The sequence below is a fragment of the Oenanthe melanoleuca genome, chromosome 5, assembly GCF_029582105.1.
Source record: "Oenanthe melanoleuca isolate GR-GAL-2019-014 chromosome 5, OMel1.0, whole genome shotgun sequence".
Taxonomy (NCBI): Eukaryota; Metazoa; Chordata; class Aves; order Passeriformes; family Muscicapidae; genus Oenanthe; species Oenanthe melanoleuca.
This window is the reverse complement of record NC_079339.1, coordinates 29,669,449-29,696,873: the sequence shown is the minus strand read 5'-3', so window position 1 is coordinate 29,696,873 and position 27,425 is coordinate 29,669,449. Positions and strand designations below refer to the sequence as shown.

At 35.8% G+C, this 27,425-nt stretch overlaps 1 protein-coding gene across 8 annotated transcripts in view; it reads left to right on the top strand.

Annotated features, from left to right (window-relative positions):
- Positions 1-27,425, top strand: part of GPHN (gephyrin) — a 271,280-nt gene that overhangs the window by 82,368 nt on the left and 161,487 nt on the right. For all 8 annotated transcript variants that reach the window (XM_056492839.1, XM_056492846.1, XM_056492841.1 and 5 more), the window contains exon 2: positions 675-753. In XM_056492839.1, the coding sequence (XP_056348814.1) occupies positions 675-753 (79 nt within the window). The remainder of the gene's footprint in view (positions 1-674; positions 754-27,425) is intronic.

Below are 27,425 nucleotides of genomic sequence, written 5' to 3'. Positions count from 1 at the left end.
TTAACCAAGAGAACAAATTTGTAGTTTGAGGTTTACGTCTCTTCTGGTTTTTTTCCTTTTAATTAGTGCAGAAAATGAAAGCATACTAATATTCTTTTAAACTTCTGTGACATTTACTGTAATTTCAGTTATTACAGTAACTAGCTGCTTTACATGCACTTTATAAGTTATTTATAAGTTGCTTGAATAAATTTTTGCTCTTAATTACTTGTTTTGGTTATTGCTGATATTAAACATTTTTGCTAACCCATGAATAACTATGAACTTGAATACATAGCAGTTCTCACTGTTTCTGATTAAGTATATTGATCAGTGCATGATTAAAGACTGTCCTGCTAAGTGTATGGATAAGTGTATATCTGTGCATCCACTGTTTGTGTTTGAGACTTGCTGTACCTCCAGGTGGACAAGTAGTGAGGACACCACCTGAACTCGTGCAGCTTATTTCTGCATAAGCTGTGATACAGTGTTTTTCACTTTCCATTGAGTTGACTTATCTTTGAATTAGGTGGAACCTCAATGAAAATCAGACTTTATATATGAATGCTCAAATTCCACCCAATGCCAGAAGGCATTTTTAGTTAATCAAAAGAACTGTGTCCCATCCTTAAATTTCCACCTATTTTTTCCTATTTTATTTTGTTTTGTTTTAATTTTATTTCTATTTTTTTTAGTGAGTGACAGTTGCTTCAGGAACCTTGCCGAGGATCGTAGTGGGATAAACCTTAAAGATCTGGTCCAAGACCCTTCTTTGTGAGTATCTGGCTCTTATTGCTAAGCAAAGAAAAGCTTCTTCCTCATATCCTTGTGAGTAGTTTTGTAATTATATCAAGAAGTAGTATGATGGAGTACATATAATGGTTTAGTGGTTTATGCTTGCCAAGTTGTTAGTCTTGAATACAAGAAGGTATTATTGAAACTACCTTGTTTTTAATGTAATTATGTTCATGAAGTAACATCCAGAGAACACATATAGTAAAGGGTGCAAAGTCATCATAGGTAACAGATTGTGCATGCTAGTATTTCTATAGAGCACTTTTATGCACATTGTTGCCTCTCTTTTTCTAAGGAGGAATTGCATATAAATTAGAATATTACTGGATAATTATGTTATTGTCAGTTACTTTAACATCTAGAATCTGTTTTCTTTGTATCAGATTTCATACAGCTGATATTTGTTTCTTCCTCTGGTTCATGTTTTAAGTATATGTGCACATGGTCCAAATTTTGCTTCATCATAAGGCTACTGGTCTTTACCTCAGTATTGTATCTTTGTCTAAAATAAAATTCAATCTCTTGAGCTCTGAGCCAGACTTGAAATTGTCTCACACCTTCTTTGTCGTTCAGTTTTTTGTGTTATTTTGTTCATGGGTTTTTTCTCATCTGTTAACTTTAGTACTAGCTGAAAATGTTCTTGCTGGTGTGAGTATACTGCTTGTTGTGAGGGAAGGGGAAAAGAAAAGAGTTCACATCTTTTTAACATTAATGACAATGCATTCCACAGTAAGCTCTAACGTGATGGTCCTTGATACTGAAAGAGATTTTTCAGTATTGATTGAGAAGTAGTGAAAAATAATGTGTATTTGACATCTTATTTCAGTTACAGGGATTTATAGTAATTAAGTAGATGCAGAGTTTATTTTGTCATGTTGATACACGTAAATTACATATATGCACATATACATGCATTCTTGGGAAACTTTGACATAGGGTATATAATTGATGATTTATATATCTTTAATTATAGAGGTACAAGGGACAAGTATAATTGCTGCTTGATGTGTACAGAGTGAATGCAATAGATCAATTTTTCAAAATTACTGTTTGTGTTGACGTCAAGGCTATTTTAAAGGTCTTTCCAAAATTTTTCTGTGGAGTTGTAGTTTTTGAGTATTTTTGGTTGGCTTTGTTGATTCTTTCTTGTTTGTTTGCTTTAGAATTGTATGTGGGTTTTGGAGCTGCAAGTAGGCTTACATGGTACACATTGTTTTGGGTTTGTACTTTTAGAGTTTACTTTCAGAAGGTTGAATCACCTTTGTTGTGGCATAATAATTTTCTGTATTTTTTACCAGAAGTGATGGAATCTTTTCATTTTCTTTCTTGACTATAGATCACATGAAGAATATTGAAATAAATTATTGTAATGTTCAAAAGAAATTAAATGGATTTCTGTTTCTTATAGCATAAGAAGTATAAGTGACTGCAATGTAGCCATTTCTGTCACTTCAAAAGAATCAAGTCTCAATATGTGTTAGGTTCCAAGGACTGCTTATGATATTTTGCTACATGACAGATTATACAGCAAGAAAAGTGTCCTCCTTGCTGAATGATAGGAATGTACAGGCTTGGGTTTGTCTTTCTAAATATATATTCTTGCTGTTTTATGACTGAGCACCTTTAAGAGTTCTGGTTACATGTGTAATAATGTGAGTGAATCTCCAAAATGAAGAAATCATCTAAGGTAATACTGTTCAACACAGCCTTTTGTAGGGGACTCTTAAGGTCCTGTGGATCTGAATTCTTTGTTATCCAAAGGACAGCATTGGGATGAAGCCTGAGAGTGCCAAAGACATGTTTTAGTCTTTCTTTTGAAATAAAGAATAAAGTTTAATTAAAATCTTATGCCTATTTGGGTATGATTGATGCCTGTAATAATACCTGGAATTGTAAAATTGCATTTGATTAATCTTCTTACCAGTTTAATATTTATAGTTTAGGATTTCTTTAGTGCTCATTTGTGCAGAGTGTAGATGTACTGCATCTTTTTCTTTGCCCTCTCAGATGCAAGCATTAGATTTACATTAAAAATTCTCATGCTTTCTCTGCAAATGGCTCTGTCCCCCTTTGTTTGCCACTCTTGGCTCTGCAAAGACAACTTCTCTGTGGTTATTGCAGAAGGCCCTTTTTTTTTTTTTTGGACAGCTGAAAGTGTGTCCTTACATTGAAATGAAACTCTGTAAACTAGACAGCATTGTTGGTTTTTTCATTAATGTTTGATTTATATCAAGTATGCCAAATTGTCAGAGTAGCCTTTTTCCCCAGGTAATTTCCCAGCTGGAGTAGGACTGTAAACTTAATTTGTTTTCAGTTCTCTCAGCAATGCTAATAAAAGCTCTGCTGCTCAAATCAGTGGTTTGATCACCTATACTTGTATGTGATTAACTCAAAATTTACTGTGTCAATAAAAATGAAAATTCTGCTAAAGGAAAAAACAAAAAACAAAATACCAAGCATATCAAATAAACCTAAAGTGAGGAGTTACAAATTGTGGGAGAAGGAAGCATGCAACAACTTCAAAATTGAATTTCATTTAGTGGATAATTTGAGAAAAATTTAATTTCTGCAAAAAGTTGATCATAGTTCAACTGTAAAAGTGGTTTGAGAGTTAAGTGCTGTTTTTTTAATTCACTGCAGATAATCACAGAATAGTTCAGATTGGAAAGGTCCCTTACAGGTCACCTCCTGCAGTGAGCAGGGATGTCTTCAACTAGATTGGGTTCCCTGGAGCTCAAGGATATGTCTGCTATATATAGTGTCCTCTTTTGGACACAGACCTTAGAGATCCAGGGGTGTATAGAAGAAAAGAAAGAGGAGAAGACAGAAAACGAAATGCATGGCAGGTTAATTAATTGAGGAAACAGTGTCAAAAGCAAAAGTATGGGTGTTCTACAGTATATGAAAGATTATTAAAGGGTTTATTCTGTTTGCCTGGTGAGAAAGAATTAGTTCAATTTATAGTAGGCAACATTGATTGGATAGTTTGAAAAAATTCTAAATGTTGTTTGGTCAAGAAACTTGAATCTATATCTGAGAATGTCAGGGAGAGTTCTGTAGATTATAGTCTACATATTTGATGCTGTCTAAATGTAGAGAGCTGGAAAGGCAAAGCTTTTTTTTTTTTTTAACTTTATTTCCTCCCTTTTTTCTTTTTCCTTCTCTTTTATGAAAATGTATGCATTCTGGTTTGTCTTCTGTGTAATTAATATGACCAAAAACCAGATGGAACTAGCTTTGATTCCTATAAAGGTAACATAACACAACTGTGAATATTCAAATCCCATGATTTGGTTTAGATGATGCCTACCATTCCAGTAACTCATAAAAGATATTTAAAATGTTTGATTTTACAGAGGAAATTATTCTCAGTGAGAAGACTATAGGTATTTTTCAATTCATTGTCCTAAGCAGAGAGCAGGTGCAATCAGGGGAACTAGGCTGCTGGTTCTTAGATGATGGTTCAGACTTTATACAGCTGAAGTAAAATGCAGTGAAACTGAGATGCTAGCAAATTCCTGCTTTTGTGGGGAGACCTTTGAGTTTCTCTAGCAAGGCCAAAGGCTGGTGCTCAAGGAAAGTGAAACTTTATTGATCAGTTTATTTGACCCCTTGTTCATGAGCAGACTGAATGGTCTGCACTTCTCTGTCTTCCTGTGCTTTTCCACCCTCAATAGCCTGTCTGTGCTCAGGAGAGAAAAGGGTTAGATACAATTCAATATGTCTGTCACCTGAAATTTGTCCTGGGATTTATGCTACTGATTTTCTTTTCTCACTAGAAGTTACTTAAATACACCTGAGGAGTGAACCATCAGATCATTGAATGTTAGGTATACATCCATCTACTTCAAGCAGGATTTCTATGTATCGACATTTTGAAGTTTTAGTTCTTAGCATCACTTAATAAGATGTTCCTTTCAGCTCTAGCCTGTATATAGACATAAAATACTTGTCTAAACAGAAAACAGGATGCTTTCAATCTTTCTGTGCAATTCAGTAGCTGCAGCTGCAGATAATCACTGATATATTTGTTTTGGAAACATCTTCAGAGCTTCTTTGAGATGAACGATATCCAAGAGATTCTGAATAACTTCTTTCTAGGCAAAATCCCATCACAACTGTGTTTAATGTCTCTTTCAGACTGATTACGAGAGTAGATAAACCTAAAATGTAAGAACAGGTAACTTTTGAGAGGAAATTAGAACTTGTTTTAATAAGTATGTACTGCAGGAAAGAAAACATTATGAGAAGAAAATGTTATTTACCCTCCATGTAATCACATTAGAAAGACAGCCAAGATAGCTATAGCCCTATGTTTAAAACTTGTGGATTAAATCTGAGTTCCTTTTGTCCATGACAGAAGATAAAGATCTCACTGAAGTCATCATTATCCTTGATTGTGTTTCACACCCTTAGAAGGAGGAACTGTGTAATTCTTCTGGGAAGCTGTTGTGAGATTCTTAGAATTTGTCAATTAAGGACTGAAGATGATAAAGGAATTCTTTAGGAGCTCTATTATTTTTTTAAAATCTTACTGAGTACGTAAGATATATACTGAAATACCTGAATGGATGAGGGAGCAGCAGTGGCTATTGTCTGCTTTGAGTTCTGCAAGGCTTTTAGCTTTTTGGCTTTTGTCTCACAGCATCCTCCTAGGCAAAGTTAGGAAATGTGGGCTGGATGAGTGGACAGAGAGGTGGATTGAGAAACTGAACAGCAGATCCCAGAGGGTTATAATCAGTGGCACAGGTCTAGCTGAAGGCTGTCACTGGTGGTGTCTTAGGTTCAGTGCTGGGCCCATGATTCTTTACCTTAATTAATTGATTTCTTGGATGAAGAACCTCCTCAGCAAGTTCACTGATGACACAGAGCTGGGAGGAGTGGCTGATACCCCAGAGGGCTGTGCAGCCCTTCAGAAGGACCTTGACAGGCTGGAGAGATGGGCAGAGAACTGTCTGAGGTTCAACAAATGCAAGTGCAGGGTCCTGCACTGGGCAGGAATAACCCCATGGACCAGCACAGCTGGGGCTGAGCTGCTGGGAAGCAGCTCTGTGGAGAGGGACCTGGGGGTGCTGGTGGACAACAAACTGTCCCTGAGCCAGCAGTGTGTCCTTGTGGGCAAGAAGGACAATGGGATCCTGGGTTGCATGAGGAAGAGCATGGCCAGCAGGTCAAGGGAGGGGATCCTGCTCTTCTACTGAGCCCTGGAATGCTGTGTCCAGTTCTGGATGCAATCCCATGCAGTGTGCTCTTAAGATGACTCACTGTGGTCCCTTCCAGCCTTACCCATTCTGTGATTCTGCAATTGAAGACTTGATAAATGGATTGTTAATTCTGTGGATGTAAAACTTCAGTTTCCATCATCACATGGAGGAACCTGTCTGGTAGATTTTGAGGAAAACTGTAAGTATTGCAGCTTATACATTCTGCTTTTTGCTCATAATTTGAAAACCAGTGACATATTCTGTCTTGCTGAAGACTACAAACTCAGTGTTGTGAGGATACCAGTTCACACACTCTCCCCTTTGTGCAGCCTTTCTAGGTTTTCAGTGCCTGTTTCTTTTATTTAACTGCTGATCTCAGTAATGCTGTATAGAGAGGAAATATTTATTTGGTCATTCTACCCATAGTTACCTTGTTGTGCAGCAACCTTCTAGTGGGAGTTCATGCTCAGTTGTTTGTCCATTATTCTCCCTAACAGGCTTACAAAAATACTTCTCTGCTTCTCTTGCCTCCTGAGCTTATCTATTAGCATCGAGTGATTTTTATCAGATTATCTTTATTAGGATCACTGCAGATCTGTGTGTGATGACCCAGACTACTCTATTATGCAAAGAAGCAATGCTGAGTATTACAAAAGTGCTGCCTATTTTAAGTATTGAATCTAGTGAAAAAGCTGTACTTGATAAACTTCCAAAGATCTGAGATCTGCCTAAAGGAATTCATGAGGATGAGTCTAATCTAATACGTACTTCTTAAAGTTGATATACATAGCTTCATGCTATCCCTATGGTTTCTCATTGATCTGGGAGATTGAGACAAACCTTTCAACTGCAAGCAGAGTTTTCATGTGCCTTAAAAAATTGTATTTGCCCTTCCTTCAAGATAATTAAAACATGCTTAAGACCTTAAGTGGCCAGGGTTTGTTCTTCAGCCATTTTCCCCACTTGGCTTCTCCATAGTCCAGCCAGCCTCCATCAAATGTATCACAGAGCATGTTCTGTTGTTCATTTACCAAATCTTTTTTACCTCCAGTCATATGAACAAGTCCCTAAATGCTTTCTCTGTTACTTGCACTTCAAGAAAAAAAAATTCTCAACCTATGAGATTCCTTGGCAGTTTCTAGCAAAAATGGCTAATATTGCATTGTCCTTTGGTGTTTAAGCTTAATGACTCATAAACCTATAGTAAAAACTTCATCTGTCTGAAGCAAACCCATAGCAGCAGACTGTGTAAAGCAGAACAGAAGAAAATGTCTTTTTTAAGCACTTAGTAACTTTCAACTCTAATAATTTTTACATCCTGGCCCAAAGCAGTCTCCTGTAACCTCTTTAAAACTCCATGTCAGCTTATCTACCAATGGTAGTTACGTTCAGAACAAACATGTCTTCTCTTATCACACAGTTACCAAATTCTTAGAAGGAAATTTCTTCTTTTTGCTCTTGCAATGCCCTTAATCCTGCAATTAAGAAGTTTATGAGCTAATTAAGTAACTACATAAATTGTTCTAGAACTAGAGGTGTGCAGCCTCAGTGCTGTCTGGGCTGATAAGCAGTGTTGAAGGGAGAGAGTTGGTTGTTTGCATGGCAGCTGCATCTTGGATGTTCCATCTCTCTTTTCAAGTACTAGTACTGGTTTCAGAATTAAGTCTTATACTTCTCTGTTTTGCAGGGATGCACTGCTTCAAGCTTGTTAGCCAGAAACCTCTATCCAAAGTTTAGGGATTTTTCTCCACATATGGGATCTGTAATGTATGATGTATGATGTTTCTTTATCAAAACAAGTTTAGGAATTCTCTTTAGTTACAGAATCTGTAAGATTATATCATGCTTGTTGAAATAAGAAACTTCATCATTGGTTATGGAGATTTACTAGATCCTTTGTTTTCAGATTTAAAGTTTGTTGTTATTGTTAAATGTACTTGAAGTTGTGTTTAGGAAAGTAAATTTTTAAGTGTTCAAAAGAAAAGCTGTGTCCTTCATGCTCTGTTTCATTATGTTTGCTTTCTGATGTCTGAAAAGAAATACATAGGACACAGGTTCAGAAATCTTGATCAAGTTTCAATCTAGGCAGTATTACAGTTGATTAAAAGTAATTTCTCTTTATTTTAAACCTTCAGGGTTTTTTTTGTTTTTTTGTTTTTTTGTTTTTTTTCCTCAATGCAGTTTTTAAATCCTGTGGCTTTAATAATTTTTCTTCTCCAACAGTACAAGAAAGAGCCTTAATACTTCCCATCAGCAGTCAGATGTTTTGCCAGTTTCTGGGAAACCAGACCTCAGAACACACAAGAATTGCCTGGGAAGACAAATACTGCAATGTCTAATGTTACCCCTCTTCCTCCTCCTTTCCTTGAGCAATTATTGCTGAGCACAGTGTTATGGTGTGGAGTATCCCTTTGGTCAGTAGTGTTGGCTGTGCTCCATTCAGCTGTTTCTTCTCTCCAGCCTGACTTGCTGGGGTGGCTGAGCAGGGAAAGAAAAGGTCTTGGTGTTTTACTGTTCACCCATGGTGAAAACATTGGTGTGTTATCAGCACTGTTCAGTCACAAATTCAAACCACAGCAGCTCTGGTGCAGCCACCTGCTGTGAAAAAGTCAACTTCATCCCAATCAGACTTAGTTCACATATGAGTAATACTATAATTATAATACTCATTGAAATTAAAATAAAATAAAAAAAAAAAAGGTAAATAAATTTTGTAATTACTTTTTTCCTTTTGCATTTGGAAGGAATATGGACAAGCTTTCTGTGTGTCTGGGTATTCAGGACCAGATCACAATGATTTTTACAGAAGAAGTAGGAAAATTGAGTATGTACCAAGTACAGAATTAAGTACCAGACGACTTCTTTCTGCAATCATCTGCACTAATAATTTATAAGAATAGATTGGAGTAGAATGTAAAATGTTCATTTGTTTGAATATAATTTTACAGCCTGTCATTTGCTTTGGAATTTAATGGCATAGCAGCCCAGCTTCCTGGTCAATATTCTATTTTTTAAAACCACAGTCCAAATTATTTTTAAAAGCTTAATGTGTAATGACAGGAATTTCCTTGAGGGATTATGCTGTACACCTCTCTGGCTTTGCATTTTGTCTTCTCATCCAACCCAAATCCACCACAGCTTCTAGTTGCATTCTCTGGTCTTCTCTTCTAATCTTGCCTTACTTGATCTTGTAACTTCAGGCTTCCTTTGGACAGGTCTTTTAATGGCATTTGCTATTTTCATCAGCTTTCTGCTCTCTGAGGATCTATGGCTCTCAAAACTCAAACAGCTTCTTCTAGCCTATTTTGCCACCTCCAGGCTTCATCCAAATCTCAGTTAACCTGACTCTTTACCTGACTTCATTCTTTCAAATTTTAGTCTTTGTTTCCATTTATATTCTAATATTTTCTTGGTATTTAAAGGGGGTTGTCTTCTCATAGTGTTTATACTATGAAAAAAAAAAAAAAAAATTTGTGTGTATTTACAGGTAAGAAATGGTCCAGCGCTGATCTTAGCTTAAACTGCATTTATTAAGATAATCCTCTGGAAAGATTGTTAAAACTCCATAGTGCATTATGTGTTTCTGTATACTCAGATAAGAAAATTTATTTTAGAAGTACTTACTAAAAGAAATCAAAACCAAACAGACAACCTATTTAATGACTACAAACCTTGGATGTGCTTAAATCTTGACTACTTTATTAACTTCTAATGAGGTATGGTATGGATGATAAGATTAAGCAGAGATTTGTAACAGCTTCCACACAAGGAAATTAAATAGACTAGAATTTTTCATTTCAATGAAGAAACAAGATATGGTGGAGGTATACAGAATGAATACCATTAAAAAAATCAGAGGCAGTTATTCACTTTTTTCGTGTATCAGAAATGTGACAGGAAAAAAATGGAACAGCAGGTTTAAAATTAATAGAAGTACATATTTGTTCAAGTGCAGCAGAACTGGGTGTTTCATAATTGATGTACCATCATATAGAAGCCTGCAGTACCAATGACAGATACAAATAAAGGAATTAGGCTGATAGACCTACTGTGTCTGTTAAAGCTGATGAATTGTGTGGAGCATCTAGGTTGGGAAAGCTCCTGAACCAAAGGCAGCAAGAGGTAGTAACTGTGTACCACAAAACAATTCATGTTCTGTGTCATGTGTTTATTCCCTAAGCATTTGTTTCTTAGCACCAGAAACATCATACTGAGTTGTGTGCACATCTAGACTGAGCTGTTGTGGCAATTTTTATATACTTCTTTCAGTAGTACTTTGATAAAGATTGTAGCACCCACAAACTTGATTTTTTTTTTTTTCCCATTGCACAGGCAAGCACTTGTCCTTCAAAGTAGAGAGGGCTTCCCTGACATGGCTAAACTTAAATTTGGAACTCCTAGTAATGGAGGAACAAAACCATCTCAACAAACGGCTTTAGTTAACTTACTCCATGATAGAAAATCTCTCTCCTCTAATCTCACTATTAAAAATTACTAAATGATCCTCTGAACTCCTCTGAAAAGTGTTTGTGAGCTCACCCCTGGACATGATTCTCTTTGTGTGAGAGATGTTTTGTCTAAGCTGCAACTACTTGAAGGAAAGCCTTATTTAGGGAACGCCTCTCTGAAATTTGTGTGGCCATTTGCAGTTCTACTGGAATATTAGACTAGAGATGTAAAAGAAGCTATTGCTGTACATCTTGGGAATGATTCTGACAGTGATATACAGAAGATTGTGATGCACATATCTGTTCATGCTTTTATGCAGCGTTATTCACAGCATTTCATATTCTAGATTGCTTTCTTAATTAGAATTGTCATGCCATAACTTTTCTGGGGGGCTCCTATAAAATCACTTTTAGCAGTGTACAGCAGAAATCTATACAAATGGTGGCTTAAGAAAGAGAAGTATAGCTGTTCTACAGTAAATCTTATGGTTTTTTTCATGTACATTTTTCTCACTTTCTTTCACTACAGCTTGAAGTTTATCATAGACTCTTCACTTACACTTTTTTCCCTTTATCCATGTTACCATGTAAACATCACAAGAGTATAACCAGAACTTAAGTATCTTTTTATGGATGAAGACATCATTAAGCTCAAAAGTGATGTGTTAAGGGTTGAAAAATTACCTCAAGTGGTTTTCCACAGACAATTATATCAAAGAAACACAGTTACACTACAGCAGTAAATGCTTCCCTTTATATCCTTACTAATTCTGTTTTAAGGTTTTTGGTCCTTCTTTAACTACAGCATCTTTCTTCCTACCTCCATTTTCGTCCCCTTCCTTATATTCTAATAAGGAGAAATTCTCACTCTATTAAAATTCTATTTTTTTATTGGTTATTTGGTTTCAGATAAAATAATGTATCTTGTCTATATTTGTCATTGGAAATACAGCATCCTTCTGAAATTTTTTATTGGCATCATTTTCAGATAGGCAATTGATTTGGAAAATACAGGTTGCTCTGGAGTGTCATTTGACTGACGTGATTGTAACACCTATTCAAAAATTACACAATCATGTTCTTTTATTTCTCAGCCCTTCTTCATTCAGTATTTTTCTCGTTGTCACAAGCATTCTACACAGTTAATGTGCTCTAAATCTTAGTATAGTATGTGGAAATGTTCAGTGGCAACGGTTCAAAAACAGAGTAGGTCATGGAGGGACTATTAAATGTGGGAATGCATGATTGGAACCTCTTCTCCATTTTAACAAAGGATGTAATTATCACTTAGGAGGTGGTGATTTTTAGTCTGTGTTCCATTTTTCCAAATGGTGCAAATAAAGATACCTTTAATATGTCCTTTCCTTTTTTTGCTAACACAAAAAACCAATGTTCTGACAGAGCCATGAAAGCTATTCACTATATAGATTGCAAATAATCCAGGAAATGCATTAGTGTGTAATTTTGTTTTGATTTTCACATGCAAAAAGAGACAATAGAGGGCAATGTGGCTGAGAGATTTTTACCACTGTAGTTCTGGGATAGATTCAGGACTGAGAAGCAGTGTGTGGTTTCATGAGCAGCTGTTGTGTCCATTTTGTGCCTGGAGCTCTGGTTGTACCCGCATTGTTGGCATTTTGTTCAGGAAACTCTGCATTGTGCCTACTCTACTGCATATACAATGCTGTGAAAATTAGGGAACAATACTTGAAAAAGTTCTAATTCAACCTATCATAACAGCTTCATACAGTTTAGAACCTGAACTTCATCTAAACAGACATGAATTTCAGTGGAGGATCAGAGGTTTCAGGAGTACTATTATATCGCATATCAGGTCTCTTTTACGGGGTCCAAACCATAAAGAAAAATTGAACAGAGTATTTGAGTTTTGAATAATCTCAAAAGATTAAAACTCTTAAGATCAGTTTTCATAGAACAAGCAACAAAACCCAGAAATTGCTCATCCCAAATCTGGTGATGCTTATCCAGACTTCCCCATCCACAAGTGGATCATCTTGGTTTTGTGTGTATAAGTAAGTGCAAAATTTGCTTTCCTCCAAGCTACAATAAATACCCAAAATCCATGTAAAATGTCTCTCAGAATCTTTACTTTCAAAACTGATATAAGTAGAGTTACAATAAAGTAGTTGAATTTTATAAGAATGTTACTATATTCAGAAAGTATTCTTTTAGTACAGTTTAATTTAAAATGCATTTTTTTTAGTCTTTCAGCATTGAATCCCTTCTAAAAACAGGAATTTTCCAGAAAAATGCAAATAAATAGTTATTTTAGTTCTTTTCTACTTCTCCCTGGCTTAAGGAGGAGTGCTGACTGCCACGAGCCTTAGGCAAATAGTTTTTCAAGGGCAACTCTGCATATGAGGGGATGAAGCAACACACTTCAAAGACTGATTTGTGTTTTTAATAGTATGCCCTGTATTGTTTTGTAAAAGGTAGCAATCTTAAAAATACATCCTCAAGGAATTAATTTGTGACCAAAAGCTGAGTAAGATTTAAAGATAATGTTTGTGTTCAAATAGGTGGAGAATCTCTGTACTTCATTATTTGCTAATGCTTTTACAGGTATTAGTAATAGATGAGCTAATGAAGATTTGGAGATTTCAGAACAATTTTATATTTTTAATTCTTATATTTTGCATTTATGTGAAAAATTCAGTTTTATAATGTGAAAGTATTTGGGAAGTGTGTTTTAAAGAAGTCAAAACTGAGAAAATATCTTCCCTTTTTGCTAGTGTCTCAAATGCCTTTGAGAAGTCTGTCTTCTTCAGCCTGCATGGTTGAACAGAACATTTTGGAGATATATATGTGAAACAAAAATGCCCCCAAGTTTTTCTAGATCTAGTAGAAAAAGAGATTACCAGCTCAAGGCTTTATTCAGAAATCCCAGTGATAGCAGTGAGTTCTACATTTCAGAAGGTATTTTTTTCTGTCTTCCTTCAGGAGTTTCTCTTGTCCTGCCATTTTGCACTCTTAAGCCTTTTAATCTCTTCAGCTAATTTATTGTATATGCTAAACAAAAGGGTTTGCTTGTGTTGTTGTTTTTTGGTTTTTTTTAGAGTTTATTAATGTTTATGATGCTCAAGACCTCTAATATAAGACCAAATGTTCATTGGATTGAAACCCTTTTTTCTTCAGTCACAGTTTTTTTCATCTTTGATTTGCTACTATTATTTTCATTGTGTACTTGAGGAAATAAACATTATGAGCAGTGTGATGACTCCAGCATGTGTATACACAAGCTATTTTTAATAGTCAGATAGTATTTTTATATTGCTAACAATATCCTTTCCAGGAAGGTTTTGTCATAACTTTTGATTTCATTCACACCACTGTTACCAATATCCAAGCTTTTAATTAGCTTGCCTGCTTGGGTATTTTTGCATAGCTTAATGCACTGACTAACTGTGAAGGGATAGCAGTAATCTCTGCAAAGGTAGCAGTACTTAGAAGTGCTTTCTTCTTATTATTTCTCTAATGCAGCAATAACCTTCCTTAAAATTTGTTTCAGTGTCATCTTAGCAATCACTTTTGCTCCCAACAAAGAACTGTTTTAAGCCTCTATTTTTAACATGGTCTTAATACCCTTTAACTTCAGATTAATTAGAACTGTTCCTGGCCAAAACCTTATGTTATGTGGAAAAACAGCTCTGAAATGAGTTTATTAATAGGGAGTTCCTTTATTTATCAGAGGGATCATCATTCTTTACTTTTTTATTTTTTTCTGTCAGTCTCTCCCATAATTTTCCTCTTCCTTCTCCTCTTAAGGCAGCCTTCTCAAGACCATGAATTTGTGGTGCTACTTTGGCATATGGGATGATGTTTTCTTTGTACTATTTATGTTCTTCTGGACAGGACACTAGCTGAATATTTTTAACAGAAATTCGATTCACAGATTATTGCTACCCTAATAGCAAGCTTTTGTGTTGCCCTGTCCTCTGTAATTCTATTCAGACACTTTACAGAAGGATTATGTTGGAATTATTACTGGAGAAGAAAGAAGAGATAAATGAAACATCAGTAATCATTAATAAGAAATTATTCAGGCTTATTAAGGGCAAGTTTTGGAACTTAATGTATTTGTAATGCAAGGGATCACTGGAACCTTTGTGAGAAGGAGGTTTGTACATATCTGACTACTTTCAGAAATCATGTCCCTTCTTTCAGCTAAGTTGGACTCTATGCTGTTGTATGTCCTTTCTATGTCAGCAAAAGCTGCTCTTGAGGAGAGACTTTATCAGAAGATGTTTTGACATTCTATTATTCTGGAGCAGCAGTGAATGATGAAATAAGACATTCAAATACATATGCACTATTCAGATTTTACAGCTGTTTCTATTGTTGCTTTGTTTTAAAACCCATGGAAGAAAATGCTAACTGAATTTATTGATCATTAGCCTGTGTTGTTCCTGCGTTCAGCTCAGCAGCAGGCCTGCCTCTTTTCCTTCTTTTGAGGGTGCTCTTGTAACAATCTTACAGGATAAAATAGCCCATCTTCTGCAGTAGCTAGTTACAGGAGAAAAATTTAACAATCACTGGAGGAAGTGATGTACTCTGTTACTTAGCTTTGAGAAAAGGAAAATGAAGATTTGAGGGGTTTTGTGCTGAGCAGAGGCAAGAAACTGGTCTTGGTAAAATTGCTAAAAATGAGTTATTCTCACCAGAATCTAATAATCAAGAACCTTTCTAAATAGTCTGTTTCAGCTATAGATCATGTTTTCAGGCAGTAGAAAATACAATTTTTTCTGACTGGTACTGTTGATTAATTTGTAAAAGGAAAGCTATGTCATGAAATAAGACAAGTGTTTGTTTTACAGCTGCTATTAATAAAAAGTTTAATAGTGGGATGGGTTGGGGGATGTGGATTAAGGGAGAAATAATGAATGGATAATAGAAGTTAAATTTGATATGCCACTGTGATAAAGTGGAGCTAAAAGTACTGAGAAAACACAAGCAAGTCCACGAGGATGAGGAAAGCAGATGAACCAAGCAATAAATATTTTGTACTTGGCCAATAAAAATAAGCGAAATATTGAACACATGTAGAGGAAATTATGGCCAGACAAGGACATAATATCCTTATTGAGACTAAAATGCACAACCCTGTATATAGCTGGGAGAATGGTGAATGACATTGAGCTGTCCATAAACAAAATATATGGGAAAGAACCATAAAGTAACAACAGTAAGCAGATGGGAAGGTACATTAAAGTAGCAAATAAGTAAATAGACAGGCAGGGAAAGTATAGCAAAGTAGCAAATAGGTAAAAGGGATGTGACTAGACTAGGCTGCTAGACTGCTTGAGCCAAGAGGTGGGAAAGATGCCGTAAAAGCACGTGAAACCAATCAATAAGTAACATGTGGACAGTGCTTAATAACCAGTTGTATGCTTGCTAGAGTCAGGTGATCATTGTAACAAACCCTGTAAACTATGTATGCTTTAATGCAATAAAGTCAGAGATTCACTCATGCTTTCTTGAGGACTCCATGAATACTCAGCTAAGATATCCCGCTGTCCGGACAAGATTTCTCCCATCAAACATGAAATGAAACTGGCAAACCAAAAAAATTGAATATTTGATTTCATGTCAAAGTGTTTATAAAACCTTTCACTGAGGAACTTTGATAAAATTCTATGATGCACAACTATTGTCATTTTAATTGAATTACATATTTAAGTAAAAAAAGTTACTGAAAATTTGTCAAGTAGCTCTTTCCCAATTTCAATTTGAAAGATCTCGAATGGGTATAAATGAGTTATATTTGCTACTAAGAACTATTCCTTTTCATCATTCTCATGTAACAACACAGTTTCTAATTACACTGTTATAACATGCAACATATTTTAGGTTTAAATTATGTAATTAATGTCATTTGTTAATAGCTTGCAACAGATAAGGACAAGTGAGTACTCTGAGCTGGCTGCTTGCAAGAGAGATGTCTGTAGCACAGTGCTGAGTACAAGCCAATATGCTTTTCCTCTCAGCATGGTTTATTAGTTGTGGCTCAGTGCCACTCTCACTGTGGTACAGAGTTGGCTGTGATCTCGTGTGGGATGCTGGTATAGCTCCCTGAAAATATCAAATAGGCCCAAGGTTTTGGTTGGTGGTTTTTTTGGGTTTTTTTCCCCCTTCCTTCATATCCTACGTTTAATGGTTCAGTTGTTAATAAAAGCTCTGAGAATTCAGCCAGAAGAGGTAGTAAACATTTTAAAAAACAAGTAGCAAGCTTGCATTATGATGCATCATTCAAGTACCTGTCACTAACAATTGTTCAGAGTTAGGGTTGCTATTTTAATTCATTGTAAAATCAGAAGACATCTAGTGCCTTATACTTTCTTTAATGCAATGTAGTGCAGAACTGTGTCATTGATTGAATTGCTTTGTGAAAGAGAATTCTCCAATAATATGAAAGCTCTCCTTGAAGTATTTCTGTATTATAGCACCTTTAGCTAATTTTAGAAGGAGGAAAGACTGGAGGGAGGGAAATGGTTACAAAACTTTCGTTCTATGTATTGCTAATGTATGGATCAGTGCAGTTCTGAGGATGAAACTGAGCTGGAGCAAGAGTAGAAATGCCAATAATGCTGTATGAATTTAGAAACGTAAACTCAATGAGAAATTTAAAAACCAACCTGTAGAGTTTAATGTTGTAATGGCATATGTGACGTGTGGAGTCACTGTGCTTCACTGTAAAGATCTGGCCTCTGTGGAGTAAAGATCACCTGAACTGTGAGCTAATCAATAGATGTGACAGAAAGAGAACCTTGGAATGGACATGTTTAGGTATCAGGTACTCAACTTCGTCTTTATTTTATTTGTAAAAGGCTTTTCCCACATTTCATTTAGTCATTAAAAATGGTTTTGAGTTCAGTGCGAGTGGATTTTAGACAAATTATTATATAAGACTTGCAAAGGTGAATGAGTGAGGGTATGCTTCTACTGAATATTTACTTTTCCTTAAGTAAGATGAAAGAGGATATTCTGGTTTTCATACTAAAATATCTGTAATCTAAGCTTCAGAGCATGAGAAGTCTATTTTTTTTTTAAAAGCCATTTATTATAATTATTGTCTCATTTACGAAGCCAACTAAATGTGCACTGGATAATCATGTTTCTCAGCTTTGAAAAACACTGCTGGATTTGGAAAAGCATGCCTTCCTAGCAGCTTAAGGTATAGAGGCACTGCAGCTCTGAAATGTATCTTGACTCTTATCTAGGGTAACATTTTGCATCAGTGAGCATTTAAAGTCAGGTCATGTGGCTGGAGGAAATAGGAGCTAAAGCATTGACTGCTATTTTGGAGGGAGAGCATCACTATTTGTCCTGACATGTTTTGGATGAAAATATAGCTGACAATATAGTTTATGTTACAACAACCTAGTAAAAACTACCCATGATATTCTGCTGGAGGGAAGGGAGGGGGAATATTTATAAGATACAAAATCTGGAATTTTCTTTTGGTTTGTAAATGATCTCTGTTCCACCAGCTTTCTAGATCCAGCTTTTATGTTTTAAAGGAAAGAAGTTCTTCCATTGCTTGACCTGATGGCACCGCCCAACTATCTCTAAGCTCTTTGATCACAAAGGCAATTCCAAAATAGAGTTAAACTTTGTAAAGCAATTACAGTATGGCATTGCCAGCATAATATGACCTTGCAGTTTTACCACAGGTTAAGGTCCTAAAATATATTGTACTGGCAGTATCTATAGTGTTTTTTTCTATCAGTTCTTTAAATGTTCTTTCTTAATGTAATGCTGCAGTTTAGCTCAGTTTCTAAGTTTGGGTATCTCTTAAACTCATTTCAGTATAGACTGGGTTTTTTTTCTGTCTTTTCTAACTAGCTTTTTTGGTTTTACTCTCTAAAGAGTGAGGGGTTTTAGTGCTAGTTCTAGTTTTGGAACGAAAAGGCAGGTTTCATAATAATAATTGCTTGTTTGGAGTAAAATAGTAAATTGTGATTGGGCAAGAAAAATTGTGGTTTCTTACAGTGGTTTGTTCATAAAGCACAGCTATGTCTGTACACAAACCTCATGTATTTGTTTTTTATATCATTATCCATGAGAGTTGTGCATACACTGTGCTGTCCTCAGTGCCAGTTTGCCAGTTGATTTGCCCTAAATGAAATCTTTGATTTCCTTCCTGAGCAGTGGCTCAGCAAGTGCTGTGGGAAGTATTAGCAATGTTAGTGTTGGTCACCTTAGTCATTTGCCTATTGCTAGTCAGGAATTCAGCTTTCAATTAATATAATGTGGTTCTGGGTGTATAGTCGAAGCAAAATTCATGGTGCTTAATCTTTTCCAAGGTGATTCTGTGATCATAGTTTACACAGCAGCTATTTTAGATCCCTAGGAACACATCTGTGGCACTTGGGTAGGATTTCAGGTTGAGCATTTTTCAAGACTGTTCTCCAGATACATTAAATTGATTGTTTTTCAGAAAAGGGAGACCAACACAGGCATGCTGGCAATTGAAAGATCCCTACTGCTTTATATTTTTGTTTTTAAACCTCTCTGGGGTTCCAGTTTCCAAATACACTGATACATGGCAGAGACTTCTAGACTGAATTTCTGCTTTGGATAAGATACCCGCCTCCTGACACTTTTGCTATATTTATCTAGACAAATTTCTCAGGTCTTCCTGACATGGAATAAACACGCCAGTGCACAAGAAAGTTATCTGTTTTACAGAAATGTAAGCTCCAGGATCCATCTTACCTGTTTTCACTCCTGTGTTGGGGCAGAAACTGAGGAAGAGATCAAATCTCTGCCTTATCCGTGTTCTTCAGCTCAGGAATTGCAGGAGGCATGTTAAAATTATGGGGCATGTTATGGTCACTGTCACCCAAAGGAATGTGATAGTAAGTACTATGGTGTACTCAGTAACCTTGAAGTTATATTAATGAGGGAGGAATAAGAAGAGAGAAGGGCTTCAGAAGATGGAAACAGAGGGGATTGTTCTAACTAATTATTATTTTTGCTTTTCAGAGAACATCATACAGAATAGATGGAAGGAGAATTTAGCTGTTAGTGACTTGCAAGGTAAATTAAAGCTTTAAGTAAGGAGGAGTAAATAGTTACATTTTGCCAACGTTTGTGCAAGCTGTTTAAAATTTAAAAGTAGAAATTATTTTGGGGACCTGAAGGGAACAAAATGCATGAATACATTGAATCAAAGCCTTCTTAAGTTGTCCAAGATCCAGCTTCCCATGTTTCTGAATAATGAGTCAGGTTGTAATGTCTTGAGGCATGAATAGTAGAGACAATACATCAAGTGTTTTTTAAATTAATCTAGAAACTTTTTGTTGACATTTAAATGATCAGATGCAAAGAAGAAGGGAGTGACGACTACAGAAAACAAAAATGAGTTCCAAAAACCCACAGCCAATAATATATCAATAACAAAGAAGTGCTTTTCAGTATCTTGAGTTTGAACCATACAGATATTTTATAAGCAGCTGTAAAATATGGATGGTGATGACTTCAAAAGTAACTATAAATTATCTGGTATGGAGATAACTATGTGTGACATGCAATAAAATCTCACTTGCAGCATTGTCAGTAATACTATTTGTCTATAGAAAGTTCCTTCTAGGTGTGGAAGATAGATTGATCAAATGTGGTGTTGTTTTATCCTTGTAGCTCCATTCTGAGGCTTAACAGATTTTTCTTTTTCCCTTTCACATTCCCTAGCACAGAGCATACATTAAGTAAACTCCCTTTGAGTCAGATCACTATTTTAAACAGAATTTAATTCACCCATTTAGGCCACACAGGGCAATACATGTATATATATCTGAACACACTAATGAATGAAGAAAGAAGAAAACTAGCAAATTTTACTTCTGAATGTAACTGTCTGGAGAAATATAGATATAACAAGACTGCCACTAGTTGTATCCTGGATTGTACTCATACTTAACATCCCTCTGGAATGTGGTGGAGCAAAATAAGGTGTTAGAGCATCCAGAATGTGAAGCATTGTGTGAACAAGTTTGTTATACTTTCTGGATGCTGCTTGTCTCTGAGACTCCTCTCTCATTCTTGTAACTTCAGTATTGTAGGACTAAGTGTTTTAAACAATTTATTTAAAAGTTCTGGGGGTTGTCCATAATCCCTGTGATTTAAATTATAAAAAAAAAATTTGGTCTAGAATCTGGAATGATCAGACCACTCCCACACACTCTCTACATTTTATTCTTTCCAAGTTTGAATTATCCTGTTTTCACCTTTAATTCTTATTGATTTTTTCTGGAATGAAGATATCTTTCTGGATGTCTTTTTGCCTAATCATAGAAAATACTGTGACTGCACTTTTCAGCCTGTGGTCTGCAATTCATTCCAGCCAATTCTCCAACATCAAGTCTTCCTCTATTGCTGGTCCCATTTTCTGGTTTTATGCATCTCAGGCCAAACTTCCTTTCATTAAAATAAAAACTTAATTTTTTTAACCTTGGCATAAACTGTCACAAAGTGTCTAAAATGGAAGAGAAAATATTCACTAAAGTTATTGGGAAGAAAATTATAGTGTTGTAGTGAAATGTGAGGAGCATTCATTCCATATAAATGGAAAAAGCCTGAAGGGTTCATGGGGAAGTGCCATATTTTTAAAATTCATTTCTTGTTGGATAAGTCTGGGGAGGTAGACAATGTTAATTTCTACAAAAATTAGCTTTACAGTTTCTACTAGTTATGGGTCAACTCATTCTCATAGGAAGAATCTTCTTACTATTTGATTCAGATGGTCTCTCTTACATTTGGGTAGGAGCAAATAGAGCTCAACTGAAATGATAGGAGAGTCAGCAAAAATAGCTTTATCTTCCTGCATAGGTTTCTACAAGCTGTTATGGTAATTTACCAGTGAAATATTTCATTTCCAGGCAGATCATTGCAATCCTTATCATATTGCCTAAATCCTTTAATTTTCAGTGCCTTCCAAGGTAGGCAAAAGGTCACTCTCCAGCACCCAAAAAATTTTGCTTTCAGTTGAGGTAGGTGAAGATTTTCTGACAGGCAATTGCTATCACTATATATGCAAATGCTCTTTATCTCTCCTAGGTATGTACTTGCTGGAAAAAATGCAAATACATTGCCCCACAATGGTATTTCCTATAGGACAAAGTAAGATCAACATATATTATTGTCTTGGCACTTACTATAAATACTTCTTTTCATACAGTGTTTTAAAGTCCTCAATCTACCAACTAAATCCCAACATGGATATTAAATATATGTTTCTTTGTCTAGATGGTGAGAGTTTTACTGGTTTTGTGATAATGATTTTTGTCTGCTTCTGCATATTTTTTCTCTCAGGAAATTTCAAATCTTGCTCATGTTGTTTAATGAGCTGGCTGGTCAAGCATCTGATGCCCCAGTGGGAACTTTCAAAGTCACTGAACACGTTTTTACTTAAATCTAGCTGACATTTCTGTCTGTTTGATTTAATGTATGATTTCCATATTTAGATTACCAATCAGATGGAGCGTAGTACAGTCATTCCTCTGCTCTATAAACACGCATGCATCCTGCACAGCAGTGGGCTCTTCTGCTGTTGGTCCACATGGCAAGAGTGTTTTTAAATTCTGCTGGCATTTGGGAAGACTTTGTAAGTCAGTTTTAATTATAAATAAAATTTTGAATCTCTAATGAAAAGCCTAAGTGCAGAATTAGTCTTCAGTACTTTATTCTCTGACCATTTCAGTTATAATCTGTAGAACTAGTCTGTTACAAATGATAAAGTATTTATTTATCAGTTAAATGCCAAAATCCTAAAAAAAAGCTTGATGTAAATATCCATGTTGTTTATACTTAATTTCATTTTATTCAAAGGTATTAAAATATTTGCTGTTTACATGCTTCAAATTCTTGCCATGAAGCATGCAATATTGATGATAGGACTTTTGAGCAATTACTAATTAATTTGTTTAGTAAAAATCAAAACTTCAATAGTTTTACTTCTCATGGAAGCTCGGCATTCCTCCTGATCTTGCACAGAATGCACCTCCCCATGCTGAGATTTGAAAAAAATAGAATTGCACCACTGTCTATGTATTCTATGTGTTCTTGTCATCTGATTTGTTTGTTGTGGGTGACAGTGCCTGCAAGCCACTGCAAAACTTCTTGGTGATGGTGCCTTCCTGCTCCCCTTGTGTGTCTTTATTAGGCCGTAACAAACTGATGAACATTTTCTAGAGGAGTCACTCCATCTATTGACTTGTGTCAGGCTGACAGCAGTGTTACCCCAACCTGTCATACAGGGCTGTGCCCCATGTGCTGAGGTAAACCAAAGTTACCCCTTAGAAAACTACACTCAGCTCTGAACTCATGTGGGTCTGGATAACTACACAGAGGTGTATATTTTAGGTTCATATACTTTATAACAGTTCCAGCTTTCTTCCCCAAAATCAAGTCAGATTAATTCTGCTGGAAGGGAAGAGTGGCTCCTGCTCCTGTGCCAGTTCCTGTGCCAAACGACCTACCTATGACCTCATCCCTAGTTTCTGATATATGTTGAGGACAAAGACCCTCGTTCTATTCTTTTCCAATATTAGACTGTTGAGGTGATAATATTTTCCAGCCAGAAGTGTCTGAAAAATTAGCCTCTTCTGATTTAGTCTTGCTTTTCATATAATAAAATTTTTAAAAAGAGAAAACAAAACAACAAACCGACTTTGAACAGTGAAAGAGAAAAATAGCATGGCTTTCCTCCTTAAAAATAATGTTTTCATATAGTTTTTGCTTTTCTTGGGCAAAAAAAAAAAAAAAGCCTGAAAGCAGCAGAAAGTGGGGCATACTTGTTACCCTTAAAACAGTGATAAGGTAGGGAATAAAAATTTTGGGGTTAATCCCCTCCCCTTCTTTTTTATTGTGTGTGCAAAGAATCTTTGGGACATAGTGAAGCAGAAGGAGAATCTTGTAAATTTGATGTCTTCATCTCAGAGCTGTTCATGAGAGACAAGAACTGACAGAGGGCATGTCTGCAGTAATTTGATTTCTATGTTTTTCTGTACAGCATGTTGAAGTTAGCCTAAGACTGGGGGAGGAGGGAAGCAAACTTTCAAGGATCTAATTATTGAATTAAAATAACAGTAGTAATAGTAGCAATAATAATACTACCCAAAAAAGATACAATAAACCTGGAGTGTATCTTCTTCACATAATTTTATACCTTGGAGTAAGTGAAGCTGTCACAGGATCCTCTTTGGGAGCTGTTTTGCACGGTTCAGTGCTGGCATTCAGCCAGTGATAGGAGCTGCAGCCCAGCTTGCTGTCGCTGCCAGTGTTCTGCTGTGTAGGAAGGCAGCCCAGAATAGCAGCCTTCTTACTACCTCCCTCAGGGTGCTTCAACAATTTCTCAAAGGTCAGTGGAAACTGGTTATCAATTAAAGGAGCTCTGTCTGCTTTTAATGCATCTTACAGGTAGTGAAGAAAAAAGCTTTTAAGTGCTTTCAAATCCTGCTACATCTTTCCTTGGAATACTTGTGAGGATGTGAAGATCCAAGGCCAGTTGATTTGTTGATATCATGAGGGTCAACATCAAGGTAGTCCAGACAAGTAGGCTAAGAATGCTGGCTTGGTCAGTTTGCTCTGGCAGGAGAAGTATTGTAGCAAGTATTTGTTTAGTAGCCTGTGATAAAAGGAGCATGCCCATAGAATTAGAAATAGCCAGTCTGGCTCCCAGTCATTTGATCTGCTCCCAAGAACAGTCTCTCTTAAATAATCTGCTTAGTTTATAAATCAGTCAAAAGACAGAATATCATGGTGGCAGGTAACAAATATATTTGTGAGAAGGATCTGGACAAAAAATGCCAAGTGGGAGATTTTTGAGTTTTGCTTTCATTAAAAGATGAAGGAGAGTTTCTTTGGGAGGCTTAGTGACAACTTGATATTGTTTAGACAGTGATCTATCTGAAGAAAGATTAATGTTAATTAAAGTGGCATTGGAGAAATTCAGCAGATGACAGCAGCCAAGCTGGCTACGAGCTATTTTTAGAAAATTTACTTCATTGCATTTGGTATGACTCATTTATTAAGTTAACGGATGAATCAATAGTTCAGCTTCTTCTGGCAGTCTCTTAGCGTGGAACTGTATATAAAGGTTGTGTTCGTATCTTTGGTCAGAATTCAAATTATAAAAGCTGACCCGTATGGATTCAGTCCAAGCACACAAGTGTCTTGCACAAAATGGAGCTCTGCAATAATACTCCAGTGAGTCCTTCCCAACATGGGTATATAGAGGGGCACAGGGGAAAATCAGCCAGAAGTCCAACTTGCATTATTTGGGAAGTAAGACAAATAGCAGATAGATCAGCTTGTTAAAATAATGTAACAGAGTAATTTATTTCTCTTTTAGTTTTGTCATGAGTTTGCTTTTCGTTTGAGCTGTGGTTCATTGTTTCTTGCCTTCATTTGAGCACATTTCAACTTTCCTTAACTTGGATATAGTTTTTTCTTTTCCATGATGTTCTGCTTTAATTTGTGAAATAGTAAAGCATCCATCTGTTCCAATACAACTGTGTTGGCCTTAGTTCAGTTTATTTCCTGTATTTTGCTAATTTTTTAGGTTGCTATAGAAACCTTGTTGTTCTCCTGAATCCTTTTTGTGGACTTTTGTGAACCCAGTCTGAAAAGATAAAAAAGATGCTACATTTTTATTAGTCTTAAAATATATTTTTAAGTAATTATATTTATTATTTCATTATTATTTTTCTGGAATTTCTATCTTATCTTTTCTGATCCTTGCCTCAAAGGCCATCACCAGTTTAGCCCATTGTAAGATGTGTTTTTTCATTATTATTGTGTCAACTCTTATTTCTACATCTAAAAATAATTTCATTTCTCTTTTGCAAAAGAGATTAGAGAATTGGGCTGTCTGTATTACATTCATGGTATGATACAGAGCTGATAAGACTAATGTCTGTCAAAATTTGAATATAAATTCTGGTATGTTTGAGATTAGCTCTTGCATATACAAGTCAAACATTAAAGGTAACTAGTATTTAAAATAATTTCAGTGTTAAATAGTGTGGTTTGGTATAGTGTGAAAATACTGCAGTTTGGGAGAGAGACTTTGCACATTAGGTTTTCTAGATGAAGTTTGGGACCACCTTTTCAGTGTACTGGAAGTAGCTGGCTGTGTATTTAGCTTTGCTCTGGATTTGCTCTAGGTGTGTATTATCAGGGAGAAAATGCCATTTCTTCTGGAACATGCTGGATGTTAAGTCATTCAAATGGAGAGCAGTATAATAAAATCTGTAAAAAAAGTAAAATATGTGTAAGATGATGAATGACTCCACACAAAATTTGCATCCCTAGTGACCTGAATTCTGGCATTCTACCATATTCTTTGCTGCATTATATTTTAGTATACAAAGCCCATTGTATTTAATGTATGCTCAGGCTAGCTCATTCTTTTCTCCTCTGATTGCAGTTACTTCTTGAAACATTGTGATTAAGAATGGTGCTGTAAAATATCCTAAAAAAAAAACAACCTACAGAGAGAGGTTTTTCACAACTAAGTGAAAAAATTTGCCATGTGCAAGCCCTCTGTTAGAGTCTGTGTATCATCCTACAGCTGAAATCTCCTGTGTATAATTGTCTGGTCTCTATTCTTTCAGATGTCCATAATCAAATCAAGGAATTGCACAATGGCAAGTAAGCTTCCAGACAAGCCACAATTGATGGTTACACTTAAATGTAATTCAGAGAAACACTTGAAATATAAAGTTTTCCTCAAGTTGGACATATCCATTATTGCATTGATTTTCAATTTCCCTTGTTTTTGCTGGTGTTTCTTAGCAATCATCCCAGTGGTTTTTTTCTCTGTTACTTATGTGTGTGATTTTGTTCAGTCCCTTACACTTAACTGACTTAGGCTTAACTGACGGTAGGAGATTTGTAATAGTGATGTGGCTGTGTTAAGTGCATCTTCCCAGTGTGTGTGATGCCTTTAAACTTCTGTGAAACTCACAGCCAAACTTTATATATAAAGTGAAATGTCTTTTTTATGTCCTTCACCAATTAAATCTGATACCATGATCTGCTGTGGTGGATCTTTCAGAGGTTATAAGACTGAAATCTAACGTTCTGAAATGAAGAAAGTATAGACTTCCTTAAAAACTTCATTTCAAATCTGAGACACTGATAAAATTGTGTATTAATGTTCTCTGATTCTCTTTTAGCTTCAAATTTGTTATTGTTTATGTTTGTAGACTGGATTTTTAAGATAAAGATGTCAGTGTAGGATTGTAAATGGATTAAGAGATATGTGAGTTGGAGCTATCAGTGCAAGATTGTTTATTTAATCAGTAACATAATTTTTAATATGTCTTTCTCTTTCAAAAATGTGAAAACATGGTAGCTGACATTTTACTTTTTAAGAGTGGTACCATTTGAGCTGCAATTTGCCAGATTCAGAGTGTGTTAAACTCTTAACACAAAGCTTTGCAGAACTATTTGCGTAGTGATGCAAATTCATGGTGTAAGCAAGTCAGATGAGTTTACTGAGTCAATTATTTTAATTTTTCTTCTGACATTCCAAGAAAGTGCTTAATAGTTGTGCCAAGTGTGGCCAATAAGGAAATCTTCCAGGTGGCATTCCATGTGTCTGGAGTGCTGGCAGCAGAGGTTCTGTATTCTTCTTCTGCTAGAAGGTAGAAAGACAACTATTTTTGAGGTAATCCAAAGGGCAGGCAGGAGCAGATCTCAAAGAAGTACATAAAAGTTTCTTACAGACCTTATTGCAGTAGCCATAGGACTGGTCAGGTGCAATGTTAACGTGGCATCTGAGCCATTGCTCGTCATGGTTTGATGAAGTGATCCTTTTTCATGATGCTAAAGCCATTTTTTTTGTACCTATCCCTAGAAACACCAGTTAAATAAAAGTCGTGAAAAATAAAAGCTTGTTTGTACTTGTGCTAGCAAAAAAATGTTTCAGTTCTCTCAAACTTTTGGCTCACTTAATGAATGGCAGCAATGGAAA